Source organism: Gymnodraco acuticeps, unplaced genomic scaffold (assembly GCF_902827175.1).
Source record: "Gymnodraco acuticeps unplaced genomic scaffold, fGymAcu1.1, whole genome shotgun sequence".
In the NCBI taxonomy this organism is placed as follows: Eukaryota; Metazoa; Chordata; class Actinopteri; order Perciformes; family Bathydraconidae; genus Gymnodraco; species Gymnodraco acuticeps.
In genome coordinates, this window is record NW_022990993.1 from 374973 (window position 1) to 386647 (window position 11675).

General features: G+C 40.8%; 1 protein-coding gene across 1 annotated transcript; it reads right to left on the reverse strand.

The window, feature by feature from the left end:
* Window positions 1–1316: 1316 nt before the first annotated feature.
* On the reverse strand, window positions 1317–10183 carry LOC117559226. The gene is made up of 12 exons (XM_034235906.1): window positions 10154–10183; window positions 8867–8916; window positions 6455–6657; window positions 6173–6284; window positions 5633–5781; window positions 5418–5471; window positions 4644–4700; window positions 4166–4225; window positions 3652–3806; window positions 2867–3096; window positions 2252–2411; window positions 1317–1725 (listed from the first exon to the last, which is right to left on the reverse strand). The coding sequence occupies exons 3-9, from the start codon at window positions 6654–6656 to the stop codon at window positions 3655–3657; spliced, it is 786 nt and encodes a 261-aa protein (XP_034091797.1). The 5' UTR covers window position 6657; window positions 8867–8916; window positions 10154–10183; the 3' UTR covers window positions 1317–1725; window positions 2252–2411; window positions 2867–3096; window positions 3652–3654.
* Between the last annotated feature and the right edge of the window lie 1492 nt (window positions 10184–11675).

Below are 11675 nucleotides of genomic sequence, written 5' to 3' on the forward strand. Positions count from 1 at the left end.
ATTATTAGCATTAGCATTAGCCCAGCGCAGAAACGCAGAGAGACTAACTTCCCAGATAGCAAAAAGTCATTCAATCAACATTGAGATATGGTCACGCTGAAGATTGTGTTCAACATTGAAGTCAGACATTGAAACAATAGTGAATGTGCTCGTTATGATCAGCATTGAAACAACATTGAATTTTCAACCAATCCCAACATTGAATCAACCTTGATTCAATTACGATATGATCAGCATTGAAACAACATTGAATTTTCAACCAATCCCAACAATGAATCAACCTTGATTCAATTACGATATGATCAACATTGAAAGAATGTAGAATTGGATCAACATTGATTCAACTATATTATGCATTGCATTATACATTGAAACAATGTTATTATCAGATTGCAAAAAGTCATTGAATCAACATTGAGATATTGTCATGCTGAAGATTGCAATTGATGTCGGACATTGAAAATAAACTAAAATGAACAAACAAAAAAAGAGCCCATTACTTATTCAGTTATTTATTCAGATTCAATGATATGAACATCTTTAACATCTTTTGTCCACAAGCACGAAAAACATTGTCTCTTAAGGTCCCATGTCATGCTTTCCTGGTTATCACCCGTCCCCTTGTGTGTTATGTAGCTTTTTCTGCATGTAAACGGTCTGCAGAGTCACAAACCCTCAAAGTACACCCTGTAGCGAGTAAAACTAACAGAGAAGACCTGTCTATGCTGCCCCAGAACTTCTTCCTCAGTAAAGTGACGTAACGGGCATAGTGGTGTGACACACACACTCTCACTCAGCCTTATCTTTTCTCATCCGTGGCTGTGAGTCTGTGTGCTCAGGCTGAGTTCCTCTGTGTCTCGCTGTCTCACAGACCCCACGCAGCAACCAGGAAACAACACCAGTAATCCAGCTCACACTGTCTGCTCCTCGAGCCGAGCAGCGAGCCCCGCAACATCCCGCCAACACGGTACCCAGACCCCACGCAGCATTCTCATCAGTTTGTCATTACTGGTGTCATTTTCTGGTTGCTAACACCATTGTAACACATAATCACTGAGGTTCACCACCGTTACAGCTGTACATCAGCGAGACACAGGAACTCAGCCTGAGCACACAGACACACACTCACAGCCAGGCTGTGTGTGTAAATCCACGGAGCCGCAGCTGAGAAAAGATAAGGCTGAGTGAGAGTGTGTGTGTTACGCCACTATGCCCGTTACGTCACTTTACTCAGGAAGAAGTTCTGGGGCAGCACAGACAGGTCTTTTCTGTGTTAGAGTTTTACTCGCTACAGGGTGTACTTTGAGGGTTTCTGACTCTGCAGACCATTTACATGCAGAAAAAGCTACATAACAACAAGGGGACGGGTAATAACCGGGAAAGCATGACATGGGACCTTTAAGTGGAGGAAGCTCCTTAGAGACAATGATCTGGCCATCAACTGTAGTTCAAATTATATTTGCTCTGAAACTCCAGATGACATAAAAACCTGGCAACTGCAAACAGGGTTGTCATACTCGGTGGAAAGGCAGTCTTAACTATAAACTCAGATCTATAAGACCCCAGTTCAACATGAACGAAAACACCCCAACTTTAAACAATGTCTGTTTAACTATTTTTTCCTTGGTACACCGCCATTCCTCTCCGGTGCGTAACGTAGCCACTTCTGCACTCCAACCCTGAATGTCAATTCCGTCAGCCTGCGGTCAAATTGACGAGCAGCAGCTGAAAAAAAAGAAGTTACATTTTTTGTTTATTGAAATAATAAGAAGAAGAAAGCTGCAATGGATGCGTTCCAGTGTGTACTGTTTAGTGTACTAGGTTTTCAGGCGGCCTTAATTGAGCAATTCACCCATCAACCACATCTTCATATAATTGATTCATACTATTACTCATTTCTGTCTACTCGCTCTGTGTCTCAGAGGACGGTAGTGGACAGTTCCGAAACGTGCCCATCAGTGACATCATCAATGGTCATTTCCAATTAGCTAGGAATAATGTCACTGGTAGGCAGGTTTCTGAAATGTCCACAGCCCACCTTTGAGATGCAGAGCGAGTAGACAGAAATGCTGCCATCCTATTATGAGCATTAATGAGGACCACTTATATGAAGATAAGGATAAGAATGGATGCATTTTGCATCCATTCTTATCAACTTGAGAAAGAAATGTAAAAGACTTATGAATTAAATTCAATATTTGCCAAATCTGTTGTAAAGTAGTAAACCTAGTATTTTGAGGTGCAGGCTCACCAAACATGCAGTCCTTTATCAGCGTGTCCTTGAAGGCCCTCTTCTCTCCCTTTCCCACCCAGTTGAAGATGCAGGCTAGACTGTTTGTCATGGCAGCGGATAGCATTCGCCGGATCATATTTTCCGAGTTGGTCCCTCCGACTAATGCCAGGCGGGTAATCTTAACAGACGAGAGAAAATGATTAGTGTGCTACAGTGTACTATGTAAATAGACATCTTCTCATTTATAAATAAATACAAATGTAATGAATTTGAACACATTTGTATTACCTCTAAGGAAGAAATAAGACCACTACTGTGTCCAAACTAATCGACAAACAATGCCAACAACCAAATTGGCAATCCTAAGAAATTGTCAAATATTGATTAAGAAAAATATTATCGTGATTCGCGAGGCGTATTTTTACAATATTTCTGTCAAACACACATCCAAGTGAAAAAGAAATGTAATGCATCCACTCCTACAATTCCAGACATAAGCCCTTAAGATTTCAAACAAGAAATGTAAGACTTTTAAAACTTATAAGGATCCACAGGATACCTGCAAATGCATACAGAAAATATTAGAAGCCTCGACAGATTATAGAGAAAATGCTTTGTGTAAAAATTGTTCACCATCTTTCGACGGACTGCTTCCTCCCTCAAAGCAGCTTCAGTCTCATCAAACTTCTCCTCGTTGGTGAGTGGAAGCATTATGGGGAAGTTGTCTTCTTGTGACTCTGGTCCAGCTCCATGAATGTTTAGTTTAGCAAGTTCCGTCTTTATAAAGTTAATGTCACGTGAGATCTGCTTCACCTCCATACATAGCTCGGTAAGCATCTTCGTGGTTGTCATGGCAGCAATGTCTTGAAAATTAAAAAAATAAAGGTTTTAATTTACATTTCAAGGATAGATTTTTAATTTCCAATAATTTAGAATGACACTAAGTAACTCACTGATAAGTGTTTGCCAACAGTAACCATTAAAGCTGCACTATGTAACTTTCCTATTTACCCTGGATTTGAACACAGGTCTCCAGCACAACTGCTGAAATATGTACCACTGAGTTTATAGAGCCTGCCTGCTTGCTCGGGGGAGAAATTGACCATAAAGTCATAATTTTTGTCAAACCAAGGTCATGTCTCACCTAGATAAAGGATCTAAATGTCTCAATAGAAGAGCAGGGAGACCAAAATCAACCACCCCAATTTTAAGTTATATTGTATTAACACTACCATACAGATTGGACAAAATAACATTGTAATCACAAAAAGGTTACATAGTGCAGGTTTAAGTGCTTACATTTTAAGCCTTAACACCATGACAAAAAACATGAAAAGATGGGAAAGTCACAAGGGATAGGTTTCTCAATTCAGAAGGCATCAGTACGGTTAAGAACCTGCTCAGAAAATGATACTTGCCTTTCAACACTCTGCTTGATTCCTCTCCATATAATCTCCCCCGTGGTGTTTCTGGAGCTGAAGGGGGTGGGATGGGTGCTGCGGGGTCAGGTGAGCCAAGCCCAGTGCGCTGAAGTCAGCTAATCTTGAGCCATGTGCATAGCTGGCACCGCCGTCTAAAAGACAAGACACCATTATTAATTGTTTATAAGTAAGCCATGAGAACCATTGGCCCATAGGAGCCGATATCCTGTTTCCGCAGCATGATGTACAAGTACACCCCCTGGACATGATGCTAGTATGTCGCAGGGACTTAACCCAATCCAACCCTTGATACTGAGTGCCAAGCAGGGAGATATCGGGTACCATTTTTAACAGTCATTGGTATGACTCGGTCGGCGATCAAACTCACAACCTCCCAATCTCAGGGCGGACACTAACCACGAGGCCACTGAGCTGCTATTCATTCTTTATATTGAACATGAATTTGGGAATTTTCCAAAAAAAAACAACATTTAAGATGAGAAATACATACCATTCCTTGCTTTCTCTAATGGCATAGCGTGGTAGGGGCTGGAGTTATATGTTGGCAATCCTAGAAAAAGAGAGAAATAACTAAATAAGGCAAATGAGCACTATTAAAGTTGTTATCCATGAGCACCATATAGCAATTGCACCTAGCTAGCCCCATATAGTTACTTTCCAACTTTAGATAAAGGAGACCTGAGGGATGAACACACTTGGCTACAGAGTGAGTAATTAAAGAATAGTTTCCCACCTAAGGTGCTGATAATTCCTGTGATCCAAAGATAAAAGACATAATAGTCTATTAGTCTACTTAATAACGAGGGGTGCACTCAAGTGGCTGCCGATGACAATTTATTCAGGATACAGAAAATATGACCAACGTTTCGGAGAGACTGAAACATTGGGTCATATTTCCGGTGTCCTGAATAAATTGTCATCGGCAGCCACATGAATGTGCCTGACTTTTACACCATTAGTTTTCTTACCATCATTACAGTGGTCCATTGACTGGTCCAACTCCGCCAAATAGCTTCCACAAAAGCCTACAATGAGAGAACACACAACATGAACTATGAATGCTGTAACTCGGACAAAGCACATTTACATACTGTCCGCCCGGAGGTAGTAGTGTGAAGTAGGGGTCGACCGATTATCCAGACCGATATTCCGCATTTTACAGATTATCGCTATCGGCCTTTTTTTTTTTTTTTTTTTTTAAATCAAATTGCCGATAAAACTTTGGATCTGATGCGGCCGTTTCTCTGGTTGCAGTCACCACTCTGTACACAAGCAATGTCCCGATCCAATTCTATCAGTTTCCCAGTTACACAGGGTAGCGTCTCGCAGCGGATAAACTGTGAGGGGGGGGATTGCTAGTGGAGCCTCGCAGCAACTCTGCTTTCTGCACCACAATCTGGTGCTGCTGAATTGGGACTACTAAATGAGTGAGACTCAAATATCAGAAGTTCAGAACAAGTTTTAGTAGTTTTCATTTTATTTCCATTTCATTGACTTTACTCAGGGTCACAGAGGAAACCAGTTTTAAGATGTTGAAAAGTTCAGCAAACATAAAAAGGCATTTCAAAGAAGTTGTGTTGGAGTTTGTGTTCTTCTACATTTTGAGACCAAGATTTTCTGATTTTACTGCAAATGTATATCGGTTCCAAATATCGGTTATCGGTCTCGTTGATTACTAATAATCGGTATCGGCCTTGAAAAAGCCATATCGGTCGATCCCTAGTGTGAAGTGGTTCACTTACCATTGTCAGCCTGGTGAATTGACAGAACATCCTCCGAGTGGCTTCCTCCAGAGGCTAAAAGGGAACAAAAGACAGGAATAATGGATGCTGTAACTTTTGAACACATATCACATGACTGATGTTTGAATGTATTGTTGGAGGAACTAAATGCTTGTAAATTAAAGCTCACATGCAATTACATATTGTTCCTGCCATTTTAATAAGTAATGACATACCACTGCTTGCATTTGGGGTTGGTCCTGAGGGGTACTGGCTGGATTCTGGGAGCACTGTAGGACAATGAACATCAGGTGGCTTGGCAAATCTTCTCTTCACACAGCTGGTTTCTGACTCCCCATCTGACTCCATGTACACAGGATTTGGTCTGGAAAATAAAAATGAAACATTCAACATTCCCATTAATTGAACTAATTTGCCCCATGGCCCATTTCTGTAGAATGAGGCCGCTTGACGTACAGGTACACAGAGATGACACTAGTCTATCACAGGACTGGAGGTGGGGTTTTTACTTATTGTTTACACAGAAACCAAGGATTATATATTTCAAGAGGGAGCGATCAAAGTAAACATCCTAAGCCTGCTTCCTCCACACTGGGAGTGCTGTGACCACTTTTCCATTGCATCTTATGAGCGGTTGGGTTCTTTTGGTTCCTGCCTATGCACGCATACTGGTTCTTATCAATGCGACGTTGTTTGATAAGGGTTAAAGTCAGGCCAGACATGGAACCTGACCTCCTACAGGAATTCAACTGTACCTTACTCTTCTTTTCCCACGTTCACCTGCTTCGTCCTCAGAGCTCAGATCAGTGGTTGGACATCCAGTAGTCACATACTTTTCTTCGTATCGTTTGGCCTTTTCCAATGAGTCTGTAAAAGAAAAAGCATAAAATAATAGGATGACATTTTACTGACTAGTCTCACTTGTGACACATATGTCATATGTGGTATGGCACCACACACATTCAAACTGCCATCCATAAAACGTGTGGATACCTATATACTTGAAAATAGACAATAGTAATGCAGTGACTACTTACCACAAGTAATCAAGAGCCGGACATTCGCATATGTGGTCCATCCTTTATGGGCCGTCATGTGTTCTTTAAGGGCCTTCAAATACATGTTTTTTGGGGGCCATAACAATTTACCTTCCTTTAGACTGAACCAGCTGGCAAGAACTGTTGCAGCTCCGCCATTTGGAAAAAGTACAACGGCCCAAAGCACCACCTCCCTTTCCATTCTGTATACAATAAAGGAAATAATGTAAATGATTAAAAAAAAAACCTGCTCATAAATCATAAGATGTCATTTACTCGCCCAGCAGTATGAGCGGTATGCTACTGCATATGAGCTATTGGAATAGCTATGAGGCCATTTCCTTCTGACTCTGGATACAGAACACATTTACGTTTGATACATCCAAGTTTACCAACCCCGATATTGTCACACAACTCTCTAACCTTGTATGTACCTATGCATGAGGACTCGCAGGGATAAGTGTAATATGATTCTTGGTGTCTGAACCTTTTGTAGATCACATATACCTCATCTTCTTCCTGGACTATATTCTGCACTACTGCAATACTATGTCCCACCTCAATACAATTATCCCCCTGCTTTGTAGACAAGGTAAAACGACTACTGGAGACCTTTGTGTACTGTACAGCAACACCGAAATGTTGAGGGAGTGGACCATCAGTGTGGATTTTCTGTAAGACTGGTTCATCTGTTGGTAATGGAACCTCACAACGTGGCTGTTCTGACAACCTTTTGACCACCTGTTGTAGAGGTTGGTGTGGCTTGCGTAAAAGATGCTTTATTTGGCCAAGATAATTCTCAAAAGGGAATCCTGAAACATTATCTAAAGGTCCAAATTGTTTGTATTCATCGGCTAAATGTATAAGCTGGTGTACACTGAACACAATCTGATCCCTGCCATACAACTGTCCAAAGTGTTCCACAAAGGAAATCATCAATCTATGCGCTAATTCAACCTTTTGGCCAGAAATTCCAGGAGACAAAAACAAATACATGGCCACTGAAAACAACATAAAGTTGTCATAAATCTCACTGGGAAGGCAATCCTTCAGAACTACAGGGCCCCAGTACAGTATGAAGGATCGGAGCTCTGTAGCTTTCCAACGATCCAGCTCATTCAAACCCCTTGGCTTGCGATTGAATTCACAAGGGGTGTGGGAATGTAACCCCAGCAGTTTGCTTGATATACTGTTAACAGTTTGTGAAGGAAGCCTAGTGGCTAGATTGCCCTTTAACCACATATTCAACAGTTTTCTCATCACACCAAGACAACAGAGGTGCATATAATCTATTGGGAATGAAGAAACCATCTTTACTGTCCCTGTTAAAGGACTGAGTGTCTGTTTCAAGTGATGTTCTTCATCAATCATATCACAATAACTTGAGTCTGTCCTGAGCCTGACATTTGTTTCAGGATAAGTCATTTTCTTCCTCCACACACCATGTTGATCACACTTGTCACACCCTGAATAGCCATTATGTGACTTGATATTCTTAACGTAGGCTCTGGCTGGAGCATCACACACAAATGAGGAAACCAGTACTTTCAATCGGTTACCATTATGAACAACGCCATTAGCCAGTACATTTTTAAGGTCGCTAATAAATTGCTGCAGATACTCAACAACACACTTGGGCTTGCTTAAACCACAAAAGATACCGACAATAAATGGGGACTTAGTATAATCACATTTCAGAATTGCAAGTATAGGCCAGAATTGAAGTCTTGAACTCTTAAAGAGAGGGAGACCATCTATGTTGAACTGTAAAGTAAGAGTTCTGAGGCTCACTGGTAAACTCAAACATTTCAATCGTGAAAGTATCCCTTGCACCAATCCAAAATGGTAGTACTCGCCACCTTGCATTTGAGTGGTTGCAACATCATGTTGTGTTCTAAGCAGAGTTCTTCCATCCTTAGGGAGCATAGGGTGAAAAAGCTTTAAGATGGACAGCAGAGCAGACAAAGCAACCAGATTGATTGAGTAGGATGTTGCCCAATATCTTAGGCTCCTCATAAGCAGATCCTGACTAGGCTGATGCTCGTCATGGCTGTCGGAGTCAGAATCTGATTCAACATTCCCAGCCACACTACCATCAGTATGATCATTTCCCATTTGTACATGATCTGATTCAACTTCATCATCTCCAGCTAAACTACCATCAGTATGATCATTTTCCATGTGTACATGGGAAGCTAGTGGTGTATCTAGTTGGGAAACGTGTGAGATTCTGAAGGGTGGTTCCCTATTCACACAGGGGTCTAAATGTGACTTGTTATTATAAAGAGTTTCCTCGTATTCCTTAAGGATATCTTTCTCCATGTCCCTTACAGTTCTGATGACTCTACGTCTTTTAGACCAATAAGAAGCCATCTTAGGTAAAGAGAGGTGGCACTGCTATAATTACTTTACTTGGCCTTGTGTATTGCAGTGATCCCCTTGACTCGTCTTGTAGTATAATCCTGAAAATGGAGGAAAACAAAGCAGATTAAAAATCAGTATGCATAAACTAACAGTACAAATATATATCAGCCTCCTGGTGCAATGCAAATATAACTGTACTGACGAAATTCCCTAGAATTACACGTTTTATTCCATGGGTCTTCAACCAGGAGTCCAGGACCCCTAGGACATACATTTTACCCAAATATCCTATATGATGCTTTAGCTTGACTGTATCAGACCAACTTTGATGTAATTTCTGTAGGATGTAGGGATGCCAGAAACTGACCATGATCAAAATCGGCGGGGTCGGTGTGTAGCAAGCTGCAGCAGCAGTCAGCCTGCGCTGCTGGCTTCCTCCAAGTTTTACAGTCAAAACTGGTGTTGTGACCAATGGCCATTTACAATTATTAATACTATTACTATTATTAGTCTATATTTTGGTTGAAACTAAGCCAGAAAAAAAACAAAAAAACATAAATAATAAAAAAATATATAAATAAAATCGAATTTTAAAAATAATCTTCGATTATGGAGACTGTAACGAATAATAGATTAATCGCTGGCATCCCTAGTAGGATGGTAGAGTTTAATGTCAGATTGTGTTAGCTAGTGTATCTGCTGCGTTAGCTAGGTGCTAGCCAGGGCAAGAAAATATCAACTGCGTCATGCGATGAACTGTTTAATTAATTTATGATATAGGCTATATTATAACAAAAAATATGCACAATTTCACCCAAATATCCTAAATAATGCTTTAGCTTGACTGCATCAGTGGACACTTTATGTAATTTCTGTAGGATGGTAGAGTTTAATGTCAGATTATGTTAGCTAGCGCTGCGTTAGCTAGGTGCTAGTCAGGGCAATAAAATATCAACTGCGTCATGCGATGAACTGTTTAATTAATTTATGATATAGGCTATATTATAACAAAAAATATGCACAATTTCACCCAAATATCCTAAATAATGCTTTAGCTTGACTGCATCAGTGGACACTTTATGTAATTTCTGTAGGATGGTAGAGTTTAATGTCAGATTATGTTAGCTAGCGCTGCGTTAGCTAGGTGCTAGTCAGGGCAATAAAATATCAACTGCGTCATGGGATGAACGACGTTAAATTCGTTGATGATATATATTATTATAAGTAATTAGTTCCCACTTTTGCGCTCTGAATAGCCTAAAAAAAACATAACAGGGTGTAACTGAGGTGAACATATAGAGTAGGCATGCACAACGGTCACGTTACATTTCTTACCGATTTGTGATATCTGTCTCTTCTCTTCAGGCGGCTTGGCGGCAACTGAACTGCCTGCCTTCCTCCACACCGGGTGTACGCTCTTTCACGTGACCAACGTGCTTTCAAGATTAAGTGCAATGTGCAACAGGCATGACGGGTAATCTGTGACGTTTCGCTCTCTCAAAACTTGGGCCATTTTGTCTTCATGCACAGCAGCTCTCATAGGAAAGAACCAGACCCCGCCTCCGACGCTGGGTCAGGATCTCGCCCGAGAGGGGATAGCGCCACACGTTGAAACAATGTCAATTCAATGTAGGGAATTTCAACGTTGAAAAACCGGCATCTATATTACATTGATTCAACAACATTTTTTCAAACGTTGAAATGGTATTTGTAAAAACACATCGAATCAACATTGATTTTTCAACCTCAACCAAAAATAACCAATCTAACCAAAATCCAATGTTGAATTAATATCTTTTGCTATCTGGGTAATCACATGTCCCCTGGATGTTAGGTGATGTTACAGTGAGAACAGCTGCTGAGGTCAGTGCAGAAAGCAGAACAGTGTGTATAATATATATCGCTCAATAACAAATGTAACAGGCCTACATGTCACACTTTATTTGTAGGCTTTAGGAGATATCTACAAATAAACATTAGGGTTAGGGTTAGCGAGTGTATAGGTGTCTGTTGTAATCAATATGCCGCCAGCAAAGGGTGTTGTTGGACTAACAGTGTGTGTGTGTGTGTGTGTGTGTGTGTGTGTGAGAGAGTTGATGTGCCAGGCAGACAGGCAGGTCTCAGTAGCTTATCTGACATATAATTGGTCAAAAACGGTACATTCTCCGTTAGCCTACGAGCTCCCCGTTTGAGCGACGGACTATTCCTTCTCAATGTATTATGACCTTGCGCTGAAGTTGTCCTGGATTGGAATTTTTCCGATCATTCCCCTAGGAGGAGTTTGGAAGAATGTGCGTAAAATGGCTGAAAAACGCAGATTTTTCAAAATGGCCGACTTCCTGGGGGGCTGGGCTAATGGAAGGCAATTTGAAATATGTGTGCAATCATAATAGCAATATGTATACAGCGTTTCGTGAATATTGGAAAAACTATATGCGAGCAGTTTGGAGCAATTTGCGCCATGTGAATCGTCAAAAATGTTGTATTCGCTGTTAGCTTACTCCACGAGTAATTTTTCAAAAATGTGCTACTCAAATAAGTATCATATTGGATAGGGGCTAAACCCGTCATGCATTGGAATTTTTCTGATCATTCCCCTAGGAGTTTGCAAGAACGTGCGTAAAATGGCTGAAAAACGCACATTTTTCAAAATGGCCGACTTTCTGGGGGGCGGGGCTAATGGAAGGCAATTTGAAATATGTGTGCAATCATAATAGCAATATGTATAGAACATTTCGTGAATATTGGAAAAAAGTATACGCGAGTAGTTTGGAGTAATTTGTGACATGTAAATCGTCAAAAATGGAAAGTTCTCCGTTCGCTTACGAAGTCCTAATTTGAGCGATCGACTATTCCT

Excerpts from the sequence above, each read along its gene's own strand:
- LOC117559226 (XM_034235906.1), bottom strand. The coding sequence starts at position 6,656 with ATGGAAAGGGAGGTGGTGCTTTGGGCCGTTGTACTTTTTCCAAATGGC. Across the intron at positions 6,285-6,454 it reads CCGGCTCTTGATTACTTGTG|ACTCATTGGAAAAGGCCAAA; the intron begins GTAAGTAGTCAC and ends TTTCTTTTACAG. Across the intron at positions 4,226-4,643 it reads AATGGACCACTGTAATGATG|GATTGCCAACATATAACTCC; the intron begins GTAAGAAAACTA and ends CTCTTTTTCTAG.